Source organism: Taudactylus pleione, unplaced genomic scaffold (assembly GCF_031769625.1).
Source record: "Taudactylus pleione unplaced genomic scaffold, aTauple2 ptg000012l, whole genome shotgun sequence".
Taxonomy (NCBI): Eukaryota; Metazoa; Chordata; class Amphibia; order Anura; family Myobatrachidae; genus Taudactylus; species Taudactylus pleione.
The window spans coordinates 262,715-284,250 of record NW_028284415.1 but is presented as its reverse complement, the minus strand read 5'-3'; the positions used below and the strand labels follow the sequence as shown (position 1 = coordinate 284,250).

General features: G+C 42.6%; 1 protein-coding gene across 2 annotated transcripts; it reads left to right on the top strand.

The window, feature by feature from the left end:
* Positions 1 to 194: 194 nt before the first annotated feature.
* On the top strand, positions 195 to 11,381 carry KPNA2 (karyopherin subunit alpha 2). Of its 2 annotated transcripts, none has more exons than XM_088468521.1 (11): positions 195 to 297; positions 3,527 to 3,629; positions 3,710 to 3,850; positions 4,384 to 4,472; positions 6,303 to 6,571; positions 7,504 to 7,598; positions 7,703 to 7,966; positions 8,850 to 9,083; positions 9,623 to 9,805; positions 9,913 to 10,062; positions 10,796 to 11,381. In XM_088468521.1, exons 1-11 carry the CDS (start codon positions 260 to 262, stop codon positions 10,883 to 10,885), a joined length of 1,656 nt encoding a protein of 551 aa, XP_088324647.1. In that variant the 5' UTR covers positions 195 to 259; the 3' UTR covers positions 10,886 to 11,381. The 2 variants fall into 2 exon arrangements, with proteins under 2 accessions (XP_088324647.1, XP_088324648.1); XM_088468522.1 differs by lacking the exon at positions 195 to 297 and adding an exon at positions 899 to 996.
* The last annotated feature ends 10,155 nt before the right edge of the window (positions 11,382 to 21,536 follow it).

The following is a 21,536-nucleotide window of genomic DNA, read 5'->3' as shown; positions in this document are numbered from 1 at the left end:
ATGATGAACCAGGCGATAGCGTCAGCATATAACCAGCTGTTACACGGTGTAAGCACAGCACTGCCCCCCACCACCATTGCCCAGCAGCTACACCCCACCCACACCCAGTGCCCGGCCACAGAGTAAGTAAAATAACGCCGGTAATCTCGCGGGACTGGAGCCGGCTTCTTTCAAATCAACCAATGAGGACTCTGCTATTTCTCGAACTGGCCAATCACAGCGTAACTCGTCCGGACATTTAAACCCAGCTGCCAGGCGCATGCCGCATTCTGGAGGACTCGGAATTGGAGGAAGGAGGTGAGGAATAGTCCCGGGGTCTTGTAGTTGGTGCGGGTAGAGATTGGGAGTAATGCTGGACAGATTGGTCACGTTCTCCAGCTGCTATTAGTGGAAGGCAGCTCTTTCCTGCCATGGGGCTGGCAGTTACGTAGGGCTGGTAGCACGTGGCTGCCTCTGCTTTAGTACCGGCGCTTCTCTGTGGGTATCACCGGTTTGCGGTCATCGGGCAGTAGACCCGTCATTACCGCTGCCTGGTCTGTGACATCTGTTAGGGGCGGGTGTGGTCGGGGCAGCGGCAGAACTGACAAGGGGCCCCATGTGACAGTTGTTACCGGTGAGAGCTACTCATGGGTTTCGCGCGCGGTAGTGACGTGGGTCAGTGTGGGCGCTATATACACACCGGGGTCCTGATCCTGGGGATCCCTGGTGGCAACGCCCGGCTAGTACTACCATAGCTAGTTACTGGCCGCCCGGCCTCTATATGATCTGAAACTTGGTACTCCTTCGGCAGCTGATACTGACAGACTATTACTCTGGGGTTCATTTAATATATGCCGCGTATTATCCGAAAACACCCGTCTTCGTCTTATACCTGCAAATATTAAATATTCTCTGATCTATTAGAGCAGTGGTTCTCAAACTGTCCTCAGGAGGGATGCATGTTCAAAACCCGACGCCGGAAGATCCACACCAGTGAAGATCCCAACAGCAGCTAAGGTAAGTTTTTACTAACTTAAATCTCCTTTTAGGGGTGCCTAATCCCCCTTTCCCTAGCCTAACCCTACTGGGGTGGTGCCTAAGTACCCCTGGGAGCCCCTAAACCTCCCCCCCCTACCTGCAGCTGTCTATGCTTGGCTTACCTTTGATTGGGATGCTGGGCTCCCGGTGTAGGCAAAATGACAGGCGTTGGGGTTTCGATGCCTGTCCATTAGACCCTTGCCGGGATTAGATGGTTGGGATGCTGATGCTTGGCATTTAGACTGCATACCCCTCAGGACAGGTCATGTTTTCTGGTCACCCAGCAGGTGCACAGGTGTATTCATTACTCACTGACATCTTTGAAAAGATCCACAAGTGGAATAATTATTTCACTTGTGATTCTGAGGAGACCTGGAAAACATGCACTGTTTGGGGTCCTGAGGGTGGAGTATGAGAACCTGTGTATGTATTAGAGGGATTGCAGCAGTACCTCTATTTCTGCCAGCATTGCAACCCCCATAGGTTTCTATAGGGGATGCAGTGTTGTCAGATTTACCAAGTTCTGGAATGACTTTGTCCCTGCAGACTGCCATCTCAAGATGGTGTTAACTGCTGTACCCTATGGGCAACGCAATACTATCCAGAAAATTGCTCCATAGGAACACTCCCCTGGCGGGAACGGTATGAAATCCAGGTTCAAATCCTGACACTGGAAGACCGGCAACAGAAGATCCCAACAGGATAACCCTCCCTTCCCTGCAGCCTAAACCTAACTCCTCGGGGGGTCGCACCCACCCTAAACTCCCCTTGGGGTGCCTAACCCTCCCATTGGTGTGACTTAGCCTAAGTTCCCCCCTCCCCCCCGTGGCTTACCATGCCAGGCTTACCTTCGTTCGTGTTGGCTTCCCGGCATATGGATAATAGGCTTTAGGATTTCAACGCCTATCGTTAGTCCCCTGTTCTGATTGCACATTTGGGAAGTTGGCAGTTGCATTTCACCAGTCCGGCTACCTGACTGCACACCCTGCCAATCTTTAGGAGACGCAGCAGGTGGTCACACTACTCTAGCACACTAATCACAGCTGAGATGGGCTCTTCTTGGAGCCCTTGTTACATTCTGGCGCAAATTGCATCCTGTAATGTGTTTATGGGTGCTAATATGCTTCGATTGCATAGCAAATGCAATCATTAATAAATGGGCTGCTGTGTATGGTAACTCATGATGTGTTCCTACTGCTTTACTAACAGGTCAAGGTTTGTGTTAGTGGGATGTGTTTATGGCTGTGATATCTGCAAACATTATAGTACATAAGGGTTTGGGGCTAGTTGGGCCTCACCTGTACTACTGTAGGCTAGGTGTTCTGGTGTGACAGCTCTGTGCGCTGGCTGCTGCACTGTTCCTTAGGGATGGCCATTGACCATTTATGGCTAGAAACCATTGATGGTAAATGGTATTGTCAGTGACAGCAGAGGTCCAGTGTTTCCTGCAATTGATGGTTTTATTTTTCACTCTTGCACTGCAGCATAGAACTATAGACTGTAGCCTGGCTCTGAGTTTAGATGTTGAACAGACAGCCAGTGTTGTGTGATGTCACATGAGCTGCAAATTGGGGTGAGCCGATCCATCTCATTGTCTTGACACTGGCTGAGCTCAGCAGTCCAGACCTGCCTCAGCAGTGAGTGCTGGGATGAATGGCCCACCCATGTTCTGCAGCGTCGATGCACATGTGCTGGTTAAGGCACGACTACCCTTGAAACCTGCAAGTCTTGAGTCCTGCTGTGGCTGCCAAACTTGCCCTGCTTATATGGAGGGTGAAGATTCAAGTTTTTGCCAGTGGCTCTTACAAGTGGGTGCCCAACAAATTCAATTGTTGCTCTATTCGGCATTTCTGCTCTCAGCCTCCTGAGCTGACAAGCAGAAATGTGCAGCAAGCATGCTTGGTCACCCTAACAATGACTTGGATTGCTACATTGGGCATCCATTAATTAGTGCAGCTAATTTAAACATCTGAATTGTCCCCAATGGTTCCCTTGCATCAGTGCTGGCCAAGTCCCTTCTGTGCATGTGCAAATCTTTGATGGCTACAACCATTGATGGTACGCCGTTGTATAGTTTTATTCCATTGATGGTGCCCTCCATTTTATCCATTGATGGTCCCCTCGAGTGTCCATGCTTTTCTACTACAGCTTTTAGAAGATTTTTAAAATTTGATTCCTGTGCAGCACAAAACAGGATGGGGGCTGGCTTTATAGCCACCCAGAGAGCTGTAAGGGATGGGTGGATAAGGCATTATACAGCAGAAGTATGGCTTCCAGAAGTATTAAGTTGATATTGGCTTAGTTACTAGTTGTCAGACCTGCCATTGACTTGACAGCTCAACTGGGTGGGCAAATTCAAATGATGTAAGGGAACATATCAAGCAGCTGAGTGGTATAGCTAAGCTGTATAGCTTACCTGGTTGGCTACTGTTGGCAGAACTGTGGGCACAGTGTACCCAGCTTTAGCTATGTTTTATCTAGGTACTCATCTGGTATTCTCTTCCTGCAGATACTGTTTGCTGCTTTCTCTGATTTCATTCTGTAACATGTCTAACAACGAGAATGCTTCTGCCCGGCTCAACCGCTTCAAGAATAAGGGCAAGGATACCACGGTGGGTAGTGTAAGCAGCTATCCTGTGGAGGGTTATGACCAGTGTTCCCACGCAAAGCCTAACTTTTATTGCCTCTCTAGGAGATGAGAAGGAGGAGGGTGGAGGTGAATGTGGAGCTCCGGAAGGCTAAAAAGGATGACCAGCTATTAAAGAGGAGAAATGTCAGTTCCTTCCCGGATGAGCCTACGTCTCCTTTACAGGAAAAGAACCAGAATGGACAGGTAATAATAAAATTGCTTTTGCATACAAAATAAAATGTAACTTGTATTGCAAATGCTGTATGACCAACTACCATGTCACACCTATACTGCCAATAACCCACTCAAGGACTTGTTTTACATAGGGTTAGCAAATGCAATAAAGCAGGTTCTGAATTTGGGTTTGAAGGGTTACTCCAGTGTAAGGAAATGAGAATTCTGCATTTAATTTGTCTAGTGCCGATTAGTTTAATTTATCAAAGCCGCTTTGGGGCAGCTTAAACAAGATCCCTTAATATTGGACATATGGCTTGTCTGGAAATGAATAATTTTAAACTTTAATACAGATACCTGTAATTTGAGGGTAATGGAGTGATCATTGCAGGAATGAAGGGATCCATGTAAATGTTGAGCGCTTCAGATAGTGGTGACTTTCAAAGTCTAAAGCTTAATGTTTCATTCACTTTGTTAGGAAGAGCTATACCTAACTTATTTATAGGATTGGCCATGTAAATTGGCATAAATATAGTAGTTTCTAACTGGCTGTTTAATTCCAGACCTCAACCCAGTGGAGTGTGGAGGAGATCGTACGTGGGGTGGCTAGTACTAACCTGGAGATACAGCTGCAAGCCACTCAAGCTGCACGGTAAGGGGACCAGATGGTTGCTAGCTAAATCAGATGTCATGGAACTGGGCTTATCCTCATTTGGTCATGACCTAAAGAAATGCCAGTTATTATGAAGCCTTAAGACTGATATGAATGTAGGTACTGTTATTCTAAAATGACCCAGCTAGTCAGGAGTCGTTCACGTTCCGTAATTCCTCCTTTATTCTTAGGACAGTTGTCTGCTATTATCTTGCTCTGTCACCATCGACAAGTTGTCCCGTCTAGCAGGTGTTTTATTATAGTGTAGTAACTTGTATTAATTCCAAAGGCTTTATTTTGGTAATGTTACATGGATGGCTAGTATGCTTGGTTCATGTAAACTATGTATCTATAGTGCATCCTATAAGCAATTTGACAGTGCAAAGCAATTCTGTTAGATGTGCAAACTATGCCACTTTTCAGACCTCAATTGATCTAATTGTTACCAGTTAATGCAAATCTGCTAACTGCCTAGTCCGGTCCTTCCCAAACTCCGCTTTGATAGTCCAGGTTTTAAGGATATCAATGTTTGAGCACATGTGACTTAATTGGCACCTCAATTTAACCATCTGGGCTCAAGCATGGGTAGCCTGAAAACCTATACTGTAAAAGCAGAGTTCAGGACACTGGCCTAGCCATTTAAAGACTTCCTGAGTAAGCTATACAGCTGTAACTCTTGTACCTCTTTTACACCAAAATCCCAGGTCCGACCCTGGAATTTGAACACTGGTCAATCCTGGGTCGAACTCTTGCTTCAGACCCAGTTTACACTGCACTCGACCCGTTATTCCTGGGTTTGCCCTGTTTACACTGAACCTGGGTAATCACTATAGACTATAGATGTCATTAAAGTCTTTTTTTTTTTTTTTTTGGGCTGACAAAGATGAGGTCACAAGGCAACAAAATGGAGGGGTAGGAACAGGCTGTGGGTCAGGCTGTGTATCAGCCTGCATTTGTAGCTGCTGGTCAGGCTGTGGTGCAGGCTGCAGTTCTGACTGGCAGGCTATGTATCAGCCTGTGTTTTGTGGCAGGCTGTATGGAGGAGGTTAGGCAGGCAAGTGATGGCTGCGTGTGCATCTCTCTGCAGGGCACTGACAAATGAAATCATCTGCCAGCGCCCCAGAAGCTCCAATCAACAAATAGCTGAATGTAGCTGGGTCAAATAATCCGGGTAGCACCTGTTCACACTGCCCCCAGAAACAACCAGTTTTCAACCCTGCTCTCAACCAGAGTAAGATTGCCGGGTAAATCGTCCCGGGTTATTTTTCTGGGAGCCGTTCACACAGGGCCTCGACCCCGGCAATAATCCTGGGTTTTTTGGTTGGTATAAAAGGGGTATAAGACTACATTCCTGTGGTAGATGGCTTTTAGTAAGGGAAGCATTCAATCTTTCAAATCATTCGCAGTGGTCTCTCCAGGATCAATTTCATGGGTGCTCCTACATGCAACTCTGCACTGACTGCACCAATCAGATCCCGCAGAGTATTACCTGCGTTGCAGTCATGTGATTGAAAGAGGTCAGCTTACAGCACCCCATTGCTAGCCTAGCAATGGGTGCAATTGGCTGAGTACTGTATGCTGTCACATAACCAACTCTGGCTATGCTCTGCAATTCTATCTTGGGAGCTTTCTGATTGGGCTCTCAAAGACTGGAAAGGTGGAATCTGGTGGGAGGGATACCTGTGACTACCTCTGATCAGTGTTCTTTGCTTGCATTAATGTGACATGCAGTTGCAGAACTCCCCTCAGAGAACCAGAGTTGTGAAAGTTTAAACTGAATTGCAATTTTACACATGGTTTGCTGTAACTTCATACTCCTTGTACACACAGAAAGCTTCTTTCAAGAGAGCGGGAGCCTCCCATTGATCGTATCATCCAAGTTGGCCTGATTCCTAAACTGGTGTGTTTTTTGAGCCATGCAGACTGCAGTCCCATTCAATTTGAGGCCTCATGGGCTCTCACAAACATTGCATCTGGTAACTCTGATCAGACCCGTGCAGTAGTGGATGGGGGTGCTGTTCCTGCCTTCATATCCCTGCTGGCTTCTCCCCATCCTCACATCAGTGAGCAGGCTGTTTGGGCCTTGGGAAATATTGCAGGTAACTCTTAATTTCCTTTACTGGTCCCTGAAACTAGTGCACATGGTAACTGCTAAATGTAATAAACTGATTTAGAATGAAAATGAAAGCAGAGCAGGGGTCAGGGAACTTTTTTTTTTTTTTTTTTTTTTTTACCTTTTACCTCAAAATATATTTAGATACGCCGACGTTGCCCCATTGATTTGAAAGGAAGGAAATCATATAGTAGTGCCGCTTGTACAAAAAAAAATCCCACTTAATCCCAGCTCCTGCATCCGCCGCCATCCTGTCCGCCCGGCTGCTCCTCGGAACTATGGGAGAGACGCCATGACGTCTCTCCCACAGTGCATGGAGAGAGCCGGAAGCTGGAGTTCAGAAGAGAACTCCAGCCTCTGGCTAACATGGCGCTGCAGGGAAGGAGCTGGGCGCTCGCTGTTAATAACTTCTCAGTGGGCGTCCAGTTTAGAGCCTCCCTGTGGCACAGCCGGGCATGCATATGAATCATTCTATATTATAGAATGATTCATATGCATGCCCGGCTGTCCGTCCATTACCCCAGGAATTTCATTTTTACCCCATGTGGGGTAATTTACCCCTGACCACTGGCATAGATAATGTCATAGTTTATTTATAACTAAAGCTTTACAGTCTGACCTAATACAAGACCTAGATGGTCATTAATTGTTCTCAAGCACCTCACAGTCCAGGTTTTAAGGATATTTATGCTTGAGCACAAGTGGATAAAATACTTGCAATGTACATCACCTTGCTCAAAACAGGACTGTTTGGGGAAACGGTCTAGAGCTTTGCTCACTGAACTACCTCAATTTTATTTGGGCTTTAAGTCTTCCCAGGATTACTTTTTACATAATGGCTATAATGGTTCAAAGACTAGTGTTGTCTTTTATAAGTGAATGTGAAATGTTCCCTGCTAACCTCCAGCCTTTTCTTAGGTGATGGATCTGCATATAGAGATCTGGTTATTAAACATGGTGCTGTGGAACCTCTGTTGGCTCTTCTTGCTGTTCCTGAGCTTTCTTCACTCCCTGTAAGTAAACTAAGGTGCACGGCTGAGCAATCCTCAATTCTGCCACCTATCTCAACAAGTAAATATTTGTTTTTGTTTTTTTTTACATTCATTTGTCCTTCCAGACTGGTTATCTGCGTAATGTCACGTGGACCTTGTCTAACCTCTGCCGAAACAAGAACCCAGCCCCCCCAAAGGAAGCCGTGCAACAGATCCTGCCCACACTGGTTAGGCTGCTTCACCATGATGACCGGGAGGTTCTAGCTGACACCTGCTGGGCAGTCTCTTACCTGACTGATGGTCCCAATGAACGTATTGACATGGTTGTGCAAACTGGACTAGTTGCAAGGATTGTACAGCTGCTGGGGTGTAAAGAGCTGACCATAGTGGTGGGTATTATTGAAAAATGTACTTTGGTACAATTATTGCTCTTAAGTGAATGCATGCTGTCTTAACTTGGCATAGTGGGGTAGAATGAAAAATGGTCAACATCAGTTTCCATAACTGATTGCAATACTGTCCCTGTTTGGAGACTGTCATGATTATGCTTCAACTAAAACTGTCAAGAGAAACTTACATGAAAGATAAATAAATTATATTTGTCCAAAAGTGCACTCCACCCTTATTACATGCCTTGTTTCAAATGGGCAAAGGGGTAAGTTCAGTACTAGTAACAAGCCCATTGAGGATGTAGTGGATCCAATGAATGGAGCACAGATGACTAGAGACATAGCCACATTTTCTCGCAGGGAGGGTCTTAATTGAATAAAAACCCTATAACTGGGTTTTATAGTTGCTTGAGTTTAGTCTTTAGATCGTAAGATTGCAAGCAGGGCCCTCTTATAGTTTCTGTTACTACCCAGTATTCAATTAATGTTTCCAATTGTAAAGCCAACAGAATATGCTGTACTATATAAGAAACTAACTAAAACAAATTCTGCAACATATTCTATGTTCCAACTAGTCTAAAATGGTATTCTTTATATTTAGTGAGTTTGTATGAGAGGCTGAATAATTAGTCGGGCATTCATGACATGAGCCCTTATCTCAACTGTTCTGGAGTATATTTAGCATAAACTCTACTTGGGTAACTATTTTGCCTGAATGACTACACAGAGCCCTTCTAAAATGTACTGCAAATTCAAGTGTTAACTGAAATGTGGAGTTTTAAATAATTCTTTGCTTCGTGATACCGCAGAAGGTCAGTATTGCATTTGAGCACTCTATACCTACTGTTGTATTACATGGCCTGTTTGACTTGTTTCTCTGCAGACCCCTTGCCTTAGAACAGTAGGAAACATTGTGACTGGCACAGATGAGCAGACCCAGGCTGTCCTTGAAGCTGGAGCTCTGTCTGTATTTGCTGAACTCCTCACCTACCCGAAAAATAATATTCAAAAAGAAGCTGCTTGGACACTCTCTAATATAACAGCTGGACGCCAGGATCAAATCCAGGAGGTGGTGAACCATGGGCTTCTGCCTTACCTCATAGATATCCTGAGAAAGGTAGGTCATGTGATTGGTATCATGCCTACTAAATCTTTTGCAGCGACTCAATACTGATGTCAATCACTTAAAAGTAATTAAACTTTCACAGCCTGTTAGTCTAGTACAGAACATGGGTGCATTAATATCAATACCCTTCAGATCCAGAGGGTTTCATTGTACCTTGTATGATCAGATGGTGTAACAGGGCTCTTAGCACACAAATTAGTCAGCTGCTAAACAATTCCACTAGTCTCCTATAGATCTTGAAGCAAGTCTCATCTTCTGTGCATTGTTTAACAATCAGAACTTGCATAATGACCTTTTATTAGATTTTTTAATTAGTATTTGAAATATCTAAGTCATAGATACCTGGATCACCTTTAGTAATATGGTGGCTGTATGTTAGACTTGCGTAAATTAATTCAATCAAGGTAAATGGCTCATAGCACATGGGCAGGTCCTTTATAGCCAGTGGGCCGCAGATCATGTATAGGACTAACTCAAATTAGTTAAATGTTTACCAGGATACTTTATTCATCTACACCTCCTATTTATAGGGTGACTACAAGACCCAGAAGGAAGCTGTGTGGGCAGTCACAAACTACACCAGTGGTGGCACAATTGAACAGATAATTTACCTTGTTCAGTCAGGATTAATTGAGCCTCTGTGTAACCTGCTCTCTGCTAAGGACAGTAAGACTGTTCTGGTTATCCTGGATGCCTTCACAAATATCTTCACAGTAAGTCATTCTTTAATTGACATGGGTCTTGCTGGACATCCTGTGATCTTGCTTGTAACTACCTATCAGTGTGCCTCTAAATGCTAACGTGTACAATAACGCCACAGGCTGCCGAGAAACTTGGTGAAACTGAGAAACTCTGCCTGATGGTGGAAGAGTGTGGTGGACTTGACCGCATAGAGGCACTGCAATCTCATGAGAATGAGCAGATCTACAAAACTTCTGGTGCCCTTATTGAGAAATACTTCTCACTGGAGGTTAGTGATGAAAAATAATCTGTCTGCAGTGATAAGGTTCTATCAGCATTTTATATTTAGTCCTCACTCATAATTTGGGACATCGGACTCTTGGTCCATTCACCATGTAATGACTGAAGTACCAGAACCTTTTTAAAGGGGCAACATTGGGATAATTCAGTGGTTCTTAAACTCAGTCCTCAGGAACCCACAGTTCATGTTTTCCAGGGCACCTAGCAGGTGCACAAGTGTATTCATTACTCACTGACACATTTTAAAAGTTCCACAAGTGGAACTAATTTCACTTGTGACCTGGAAAACATGTACTGTTTGGGGTACTGATGACTGAGTTTGAGGAAATCTGGGGTAAGTGTTCAGTCCTTGTAAACTGGATTTGCAGTTATCCAGAAAAATGTGTTGCTGACTAGAAATTGAGCTAGTTGCCGGTCTCTGCAGACTTGGAGTTTAGTTATATAGTCAGATGCAGTTTGACACAAGGGTCAATTGAATTGGGAATGAGGGGGTGAGTTGTCATTGCAATGTCATGGAAATGCTGGTAACAGCAGCTGAACCCTCAGCCTGATCTCATACCAGACCTGTGGATTTTTGTACGCAGCCCTATGAATTTACCCCAAGGTGTGCTATAGCTAATGGCACTTGGGCCCCAAACCTGACACAGGACACCAATCTCTTATCTGAATTAGACAAAGCAGTGTCCTATTCTGCCATGCTAATGTGTCTTCTTCTTTTGTAGGAAGAGGAGGAGTCTCTTGCTCCAGATTCCACATCAGAGAACTACACCTTCCATGTGCCTAGTGGCACTCATACCACATTTGATTTCTAAGCACTTTATCACCTCATGTTTGTTCTATTTTTCTATGTGACTTGGCACTTTCTGTCTGGTTCTGTACATACTGTGAATCTTAAGTTTTTTTGTGTAAACTGTAAATAGTTTTACTTCACACTGGTCTTGTCATGGTATTTCTAGAGGACCCCTCTTAGTCTTACACTAATTACCACTGTAATTGTATTAAATGCCTGTAATGGCCACTTGCTTGGCATCCTTGCCTCCCTTTGTTTTGACTATACAGACTATTATAGGAACTGCCACCATAATTGACTTGAAATAAAATTAGGCCAATCTGTTCCCTTGCCTGAATTATCTTACTATCCTGGAGGATGTGATATTTTTTTACTTTAAGAGGTGCTGTAGATTAATCTTTGTTTTAAAGTCCTAGATCTGGTGGGCATGGATCCCCCTATTGTAATTTGGGATCTTTAAAGGTTAATTTGTACAGCCTGCAATTATAAATCGTCTAATAAAATATTTTCTACCTAAAGCATCACTTTTTTTTTTTTTACTGAAATTTCATGTTCAATGTACTACAGAATTTCTGTTTAAAAAAAATAGGCCCATAGCTTAACTTTTTATAAACTACACTTGCAGCATAACTTTATCTATCCCCACTTTGTACTAACAGCCTAAAGCAGAATATTTCTGTGAAAACTCCTGCAATAGGCAAATTTAGCACTGCAGACAGCTGTCCCAATTATTGCCTCTGTCCTGCTCCAGAATCTGACTCTGCTCATGCGCAGTGTCAGATTCTTAAGCTGGCCACACACTAGACCAACTTTCATCCAACCAGCCAACTAGTTGATTGGAATGAAAATCGGGTAATGTATGGGAGTAAATGATCAGCAATTTGCTCCTAAATGACAGAAATCTGATGAAAATGGTCGTCTGTTAACTGTTTGAACAAATTTTTTGTTCAAACATTTAACAAACAGTTTTTAGTCAATTTTCCAGCATTTGGGAGCAAATTGCTGATTGTCATTTGCTTTCATTCCTTACCAGATTTTCATTCCAACCAATCAACTAGTTGGATGTAAGTTGGTCTAGTGTGTGGCCAACTTTAGTCTCTCCAAAATGTGAGCATTGTGAACATTTAGGGGTAAATTTACTAAGAATAGAGTCTGGGAGTGTTTGCATTTTTATAAACTCAATTAGCTTCACCTAAACTCGGGTGATTTGAAGCTCCTGAGACTCTAATTTACAAAGAAGGGAGTTTAGCTGAGAGTGACATGGCCGATGAAGCAGAACGAGATTTCTCTGCCAAGTAGCAGGGTTTGCAGGAGACTTCTCCCCCGAGCAGCTGGTTTTGCAGGAGATGACTCATTCCAGATTGCAGTGTCTTCTCTCTGCAAAACTGTCCCAAGCAAGCAGCCTGCACATCTCGGTGAGATGTGTAAGCTGCTTGTGTTGTACTTGTTGAAATGGGTTAAGTGTTTTTATAGAAAAAAAAAAATTACATAGGCCCCCCCCCCCCCCCCCAAGCTTAACCAGCCCCAGTTGCCAGCCTGTCCTGGTTTCTAAGATTACGCGGAACAAACACCAGTCTGCAGAGACTGTCCTTATTTTAAATATAGGGGGGGACCCTACACAATTTCCCCCCCTATATTTAAAATCTGGACTGTCCCTGCAGCCTGGTGTTGGTTTCTAAATTACATGGGAAACCTACACATTTTGTTCCCTGTAATCTTAGAAATCAGGACAGGCTGGCAAGCCTGGGGCTGGCTAAGCTTTAGGGGGACCCTATAATTTTTTTTCTGATTAAGTGTATTTTCTATATTTACAGGCAGAAACATACATGGATCACAGCGATCTGTCTGTTTCTGCCAAACACTCAGATCACAGGCAGGTGTATTTTTTTTTGCCCATCTCATGAGTTTTGAAACCCTGCTTGGTAAATTCCAGAATCCTATCTTCACCAGTGAAAAGGTTCTCAAGTTTTGCCGATTATGAATTTGCTAACGCCAGTATTTTCCCGTAGTTAAAGAGATCTCTCTGCGATACATTACCAGATTTTCAAACTAACCAGCCAACTAGTTGGATGGTTGTAAAAATGATCTTTAGCTGTGTGGATAGCTTAAAGCTGGCCACACATCTAAAGATTATCTGTCCAGCCAACTAGTTTAGTTGGAATTAAAATCTGGTAAGGTATGAAAGCAAATGACAATCAGCAATTTGCTCCCAAACGCTGGAAAATGGACAAACTGTCTGAACAAATTGTTTAGATGAAAATGGTCGTCAGACAAGTTTGTTAAATGTTTCATCTGTTTTCTGGCTTGTAATAGCAAATTGCTGATGATCATCAGTTACTCCCATGTTACCAAATTTTCATTCCATCCAATCAATTAGTTGGCTGGTTGGACAGATCTTTAGATGTGTGGCCAGCTTTACAGAACAATTAGCCTGTGAGCTGCTGCACCAAAGGTGTCCAACCTTACTGGGTTTAGTTGCATGTGTTGTGGTTGTATGACTGCAACTAAACACATACAATATATGCTACATAGGTACAGCACTACTATATCTAATTTGTAAACTAATATATACAAGAGAGAAGAGTGACTTGACAGTGCTATTACTAAATGTGAAACTCGCATTTACTACAGTATAAAAATGTTATGAAATACAAACACTTCTATATTGGATGTTTACACTTTTAAAATCCAATTGGAATTTTATTCCCTGCTGTAGCCAAAATATAAATAAGTCTAAATAGATGGCTGCAATTTAATATATAGACATGATAATGCAGTGGTTCCCAAACTCAGTCCTTAAGGCACTTTAACAGTCCAGGTCTTAAGTTTATCCAAGCTTAAGCACAAGTGACTTACTTAGTACCTCAGTCAGTTTGATTATACAATCTGTGCAGAAGCATCTTTAAAATCTGAACTGTTAGGGCACCTTGAGGACCAAGTTTGGGAAATGCTATGTTAATGAATGAAGCTGGAGAGATCAGTATGCAAAGTCAATCAATTATTAATAACAAATGTATTTTATATAAATTCCATTATTACAAAACATTTACCAAATAAAATTTTTTATTAATATGACACTATTTAATTTTAACATTAGCTTTTTAAAATTTGGGATTTTCTAACTTGAGTAGAGGTATCCAAACTCTGCCATTACAGTCCATGGGGTATATTTACAAAGGTTAGATTTTGGAAACTTTGATTAGCCTTTTGGTTTGATTTTCTTTGAGGAGATTGCTAAAGCCAAAATCAAACAGAAAAATTAATTTAATTCAAAATTGAATTTCTGAAAAACATCAATGTTTTACCATAGAATATAGGATCCCTTCAGTTACTAACTTTAGATTTTGAAAGTAAAACTAACTCAAAATTAAACTGCACCATCGAAGATTGTATCTATGACAGGTGCAATTTCTCCATCTAAGCATGGCTGCCAGGGTCAGTGCAACTGTTTTAAGATGCAGTCGCTGATTACCACATGTACGCGTCTGGCTAGCCACCCCCATGTAACCACCCAGAAAAGCCCACTGAAGGTGCCTCTGCGTCAAATGCATTCTGCAGCGGTACACATGCGCAGACTGAAAATATTGTTTGCATGTATCTGACATTGACACCCCTAAGGGCCTGATTCTGAGCTGCACACCACAGCCGCATATACGTCTTATGCTAATTCCACTGCCTGTTTCTTCAATACTGCACCCACTTGCAGCGCCGTGTGCCTATGGAAATCAGTCTTGGTGCATCTTTAGATGCTCCATCAGATACACCATTGAAACTTGCATAAATCCTCTTGTGTGAGCAGCTTTGTGTTTATGAATGCAGCTGATGTCTTCGGCTGCAGTCGGGACATTAAGACTGGCATTTATCAACGCGTTTTATCACTCACAGCAAATTATAAATCTTGTTACGTATGATAATGGTGCTCCAGCCATTCAACTCCTAACTGGCATTTTTCAAACAGATGACAGAAGCTGATTGGCTTGAGCACCATTATACTCAAAGGGTTTTATCACTCGTTGCTTATAATAAAACTCGTTGATAAATGAGGCGCTTCCAAAGAGAGACTGTTCTATCTATGCACTTTTTCCCCATTATAAAGCCTTTCAGCTAAAGAGTTCACTTCCTATGTGCCTGCAGCTACCGGAGAGGAATCTGAAGATCCCTCTCCTGTGATACTGTAGCCCATAGGCTACACTGGCTAATGGCATCTGAAGAAGCACAGAAAAGCAACAGGTTTTTTTTTTTTTGTGATAAATTGGGCCAAACCGAAGTCCTCATTAAAGAAAAATGGGAACTACAGTCTTCAGCATTAGTTTGCTGAATACAGGAGATATTTCTAACAGGCTTTGTTAAATAGGCTAGTTACTTAAATCATGCGTAAACCACAATTTCCACATGATTGTCAAGGGAAATTATCTTAATAAATAGACCATTTTTTTTTTTCCTCTTAGTCATATAAGGTAATTTGACATTTTTCAATTTAGAATCCTGATTGGCTCTAGCAGAGCACATGACATTTCACACAATACAATGATTCAACTTGTTTTTAAAGTTTTCTTTGCCATTATTTGTCAATCATCTTATCAGTTTGATTGGTTCATTAATTTGAATATTAATGATCTATGATGGCAGAGCTGGCCCTAGCCAAATTAGTGTCCTAGGCAAGATTTTGGGTGCCCCCTCAATATGGGTTCCTGAAAAAGCGTGTGCCCTCACAAAAGAGATGTGATCTCACTGTGCTGTGGCCCCTTTCCCCATTGTGCTGCACTCCCAGCACACTTCACCCAGCACAGCACTCTTCTCCTAGCACCCGCACAAACCACTAGCCGTAGTCCATGTGCCCCATCCACGCAAACGGCCGCTTCCCGCTCACTGTTTTCTGCTGCCAGGCCCGAACGGAGCTGTCAGTTGAGCTCCGATCATGGACGTTGCACAGTGACAGTAGCAGCTGTCATAGTCTCTGCCCAGCCAGCAGCAGGTGATCCGGCCGCGCCTGCCCCAAAGCTCTACTGACCCTAGGTGGACTTGGGTGCCCCTAGGCATTTGCTTAGTTTGTCTATGCCAAGGACTTGCTCTGTATGATGGATAGAAAGTAAAAGAAGGTAATTATTTTGCCAAGTGTATTCTATATAAATATAAAAACTCAAGTATTAATTACGGATATGTCCTATTGTATTATAGTGAAAAATAGTAGGTGATATTTAAATGTATAGGATGTTACACCCACATGGAGAGCTTGTGACGCAATAGTGATCTGCACTCTGGAAAAGAAGATATGTACACGGGAAGGCAAATACATAACTATAAATATATCCATATTTCTGATATTGTTGGGTTATTTTGTTTCTAACTATTACATCTTAGATGTAAAAAAGGAATTAAATCTTGGGTGTAGGTTGTCTAGATCAATCTATATTCAGTACCAATAGTGATAACAGTGAGAGTGAATGGTCAGACAAAGGAATATAGCTTCCAAAAAATATTTATTTATACCAAAATAGAGGTATTATGAGCAAATAACGTCTCACAGGCTTCTGTTAGTTTCAAAAAGAACTGGGAGCGCTAAAAATCACTAGTGATGTATTTAATATCTCATAGAAAATATACACATAAATAAAATGAAGTAAATACAAATAAGACAAAAAGTAGGTATACACTAAATATATAAGAATGGGATATCCAGAAAATAATAAATCAATATATAAAAAAGAAGCACTGTGGCCACAGGAAAAAAATTAACAATGTCCCAATGAAATAAAAAATGATTTTTCAATGTCTCAGAAACTAAAAAAATGCTCTTTTAGATGTATCCTTGGAAGACAAGTGTGTGTATATTTTCTATGATATATTAAATACATTACTAGTGATTTTTAGCGCTCCCAGTTCTTTTTGTACTTTTGCACAGGTTCCCCAGGGGTCAGCCACCCCGCTCTGGTGAGCCGCTTTTAGATCCATGACATCAGATCATTATTGAAGCGCCCACCATCTTTTTTCTTTTCTGTTAATATCAGTATTACATGTTTCATGGGATATACCCGCATGGAACTGCGAGCAGAGATAACAACTGCTGTTTCACTGCAACAAATAGAAAACTGCTGGCTACCTAATTCTGTCACACAACAAGCTATGAGTCACTTTTCTCATCAGCACGTTACCATATCTGAAGAAGCGGGCAGCGCCCCATGAAACGCATAATACTTTGGAAACTACAATAAGATTGATATAAGCCTATGGGATGTTACCTGCTCATAATGCCTCCATTTTGGAATAAATAGTTTTGCAATATATATACCTTTGTCGGACCAACCACTATTGGACTATTGGTCCTAACACCGTGGCCGCGATTCAATTCAATACGATGTTGATTAGTCTTGGGAGGGAGCTCTCAAAGCCATTCAATTCAACGTGATGTTTGGTTGGGCTAAAGGATTTCTTATCGCACCCTCCAGGGGATGCGAGAGGAAATCCAACAAAAGTGCCGGCTGCGCGGCTGTTTTCCGGCTTTGCACGGTGCTAACAGCCACGCGCCCTGCACTTTAGTCGGAGAATGCTGGTTCTCGCGAGTAAACACCCAGATTAAGCCGCTGAACTGGCATTCTCCCACTTAACAGCGCACTGAATTGAACAGCTCAGGGAGCTCCCTCACGGCGCTATTCAACATCGCATTGAATGAATTGTGGCCAGAGATAGAGATATCAGTAACATTGGTGTTCAATATAGATTTCTCTGTGCCTAATAATTAATTTCTTATTTACATTGTTCCACCAAGGGGATTCTGGATTCCCCTTACAACTCACAATGCCTCTGTATAGAGGAGTCACACAGATCTTACAATTACACCTGAGATGTAAGATTTATTAAACTGTATTTCTTTATAATATTTGTATTCCCAACAGATACTGGAGGACTGTTATATAGTTTTTTTTATAGAGCAAAGTTAAAGAAGATGAAATGTAAACGTACATACCACTGTGATCTTGTTATTTAGTGGCCCCTCCCTCCAAAGGCTCTAGATGTCCTCTACCTAAAGCACGCAATTAAAACCCTAATATAGACTTCCGGTGGGCGGGGCATCCAGCATGGCCGCCTTTTAGTTTGTCTCCGGCAGAAGGCTCGCAAAATCCCTCATAATCCGCGGTTTTGTGGACTCGGGGCATCCCCGTATCTACTTTATCGCATTGTGTGAGTGAGGGTGATTAGTTTAAAATATATATTGCCTCTGCAGGCTTTTCATTTCCACCAGAGCCCGGCCACGTGAATTTCTGGCCTGCATGACCGCCTAATTACTGGCGCGAAATCTTGGCGTGGGGAGCAGAGGCTACCGGTGAGGTTGATTCCTTTCTGGTGGCTGACCTTCCTATGCTCTTACCCGCTGAGAACCCATTCCTTATGGAAAAGCACCCCTGAGGAGGTAAGGGAGCCTTGCTATCGGAAATACCTCCGTGCTGTCGGAGTCTTGCTGCGGGAGCTCGGTCCCGGCTGTTGGGACACAAGTGGGACTTGCTGCCAGCTGTCCTCACCTATCCCAATCCATAAACTGCCGCTCCTACGCGGTCTTGGTGGGACTTACCTGCATAGCGTCTGGGTCGGGGCTGTCGGGATCCAAGCCTCGGTGACTGAGAGTCGGAGGTGCCGCTTCGTCTGCTGCGGAGACCGCTGCTGAGGGAAACTTGCTTCTTCCATCGACACCTACTTGCAGTAAGAAGCCCACGATCGGGAGAGTGGAGGTGGGCTAGATCTTCTGTCCTCCGCGGGGATAACAGCAGACGGAGACTGTTTTCCCCTTCTGTACCGGAGATCTACGAGTGCTCCAGTGACGGAGAGAGAGTTGCTGCACTGACTCTGCTAGACGTCTGATGTCCCCGTTGTTGTCCTCCTGCTGTGAATGAGTATCCTAAGGTGTCTGCTGAGCTGTCTGTCGGGCATCTCCGTGGTGGCTGCTAGAGTACAGAGACACGTTGGATCGGTGCGGTTAACCTCCATTCCTCCTATGGGTATACTCCTTTGAAGTGGCTGCGGTAGTACCTGGTGGTGTACCCCTTGTTTAAAGGGTGAACCGCGATATCCTTGCTGACCCTCAGCTTTCCCAGTGCTGAGAGTAACTGTTTCACGGGTCCTGATTGTCTCTGATCCCTCGCTGGGATAATTGAAGATCCAGAGGGGAGAGACGTGCCTAGAGGAGGGGACGAAGGCTTTCGGATCCCCCAGGTACTAACGTTGTTTTGTCTTTTTTTTTTTTTATTTCCTTTCTTACTAATATTCTTTTAATAATATCCCCTTACTTTCCCTGATACTTGGTACCTACCCTCCTAGTGTGTGTTCCCTATCCCCCCTTAATATCCCTACTACCCCTCCTGTTCCATGTTTTCCCTCACTGTATTCTTTGTTTATCCTTCTTAGTTTAAGGGTATCCCCTGATAATCCCTCCATATTTACCTTCACGCCTAAGATTACATTGGAGGATATTAGTGATCGGAACCAACCCTGTCTAGTGATTTGCAAGAATGCTGTGAACTTTTAATACAAGACGAAAAGTTGAAAAGACAGGGCACCTACCCCTTCTATTTTCACCAGCGGAACTGTGCTTTCCTTAATTGAATTTAATATATTTCATCTGAAGGAATATAAAGTCCTTATTGGGGTATATTTTTGAAGTTCTGTCCCCATCTAGTGGGGTTTTTTTCGAATTACAAGCCCATTACAATTTATGGCCTGCTTCATACATGTAATTCCTGAACAAGGTTAATATGTTTAATGTAATACAGGCTTAATTACTGTGATATCTTAAAGTTTTGCATTCCTGAATACAAAAGTAGAATTTGTGGAATAATAATTGTATGATATAGTGCTCGACTGCTATAATCTCTTAATTGGATCCAAGGTATATTTCACAGGAAATTGTTGTGTGGTTAGCATTTTATTATACAAAGAGATATTTAAAAAAAAATGTTTGCAATTCATATTGCTTTTTCACTTATTCTCTGGAATCTATTAACGCAACCCTTATATTACGTGTATTAAGATTGTGGTAATAGGATTTTGGGTGCAATCAATCTAGGTACAGCGGTATTGCAACGTAGCTCTTGACAATGTAATTCACCCATTATGTATAGGGTTGTGAAGCCATTCTAGACAAGTTTATTTAATATATTCCTCTACTTGGCTTGGAGTATTTAGCAGGCAAGTCAATTAAATTATCTTATTTAGCTTGCCCGGAACAGGGCATGGACAGGTACATAGAAAAGCTTCCACAACCGCATAATTCAGATTCCTCAGTGGAGACAACCATGGGTAAAACTCGTAAGAAGTCCACTACACCTACTTCTCCCCCTTCACCCCCACTGTTTTCTACAGATGGTTCGACAGAGAGCCAAGCAACAGGTTCTATTCAGTCCATATCTATCCCATCATCAGAGGACAATGCAAAAGTTACAAATAAAAATGTTAATGCTCTGCTAGATAAAAGATTTGAGGATCTTCATACACGATTAGAAGTGTCTCTCAATAAAATAGATGCGAATACATCTAGGATTGCAACAGTAGAACAACGCACTAGTGATTGTGAGGACACAGTACACGCTTTACAAGCAACTATAGATCGACAATCACAAACTATCCAGTCCTTGTCTACTAAACTAGATGATGTAGAAAATAGGGATAGAAGAAGCAATTTAAGATTTATAGGGGTCCCGGAAGCTGTGAAAAATCCTCAATTGATGAACTTCCTCCGCATTCGCATTCCTCAGGCTCTGGGGATTTTTGACGAGGCTGAAATCCCACAAATTGAAAGAGCACATAGAATAGGCCCAGAACAAACGGGAAGAGATCCTAGACCCTGACCTGTCATTGCAAAATTTTTAGATTTCAGGGTGAAGGAGAAATTTCTCACGGCTTATCGTACCACACAGCCCCTCATGGTTGATAATGCAAAAATCTTGATCTTTCAAGATTTTTCTGTAATGGTGTCACAGAAGCGGAGAGAATTTTCTGAAGTGTGCAAAATAAACGATTCGCTTTGATGTACCCAGCTAAGTTGAGGATCATGAAAAATGGACACCCTATATTCTTTACTGACCCTAAGTTGGCTAAAGATCATCTCTCTAGGGATCCTTCTGGATCCCCTCCACGTCCGAATGACTGAATCTATGTGCTCATATGATAGATAATATCTTTTCAATCTCTCTGGGGTGTTTAGAAACGTCCTATAGATGAGTAAACCTGTGTTATGTCAATTAGCTTTCATTGTATTTTACCTGTAAGGGCTCACAACCCTTTTATTATTCAAAACAATGTTATATGTTAGTACGGAGCATCCCTCCTGCTTTAGGAAGGGATCCTCAGTGGAAGTTGGTGGTTTTCACCCACCATATGGTATTTCAAAAAAGTTAAACACCACGATGTTAATGTTTATGTCAAATTGATATCTCTTATCACAATTTTAAATGTACTGTATATTGCACATTTATGTTTTATAATTTGGATTCAAATGTGTTTAAAATGTTCTGATATTCAGGAGTGCACCACGTTGGGCGGGGGGGGTGCGGCGACGGGATACGAGGCGGGGGAGGTTGCCATTTTTTCCCTTTTTTTTGCTCAACCCGCGTGTTTTGGGTATAAGCAGTTCTCTGCGGATATATATCCTTTTGATGTTAATCCATGTCTGATCAGCTAAATAG

Bases quoted from the DNA above. Each gene is read 5' to 3' on its own strand.
- KPNA2 (XM_088468521.1), top strand. From the start codon at position 260: ATGCCGCATTCTGGAGGACTCGGAATTGGAGGAAGGAG. The intron at 3,851-4,383 runs GTAATAATAAAA...GTTTAATTCCAG, and splicing joins AAAAGAACCAGAATGGACAG to ACCTCAACCCAGTGGAGTGT. The intron at 9,806-9,912 runs GTAAGTCATTCT...ATAACGCCACAG, and splicing joins CCTTCACAAATATCTTCACA to GCTGCCGAGAAACTTGGTGA.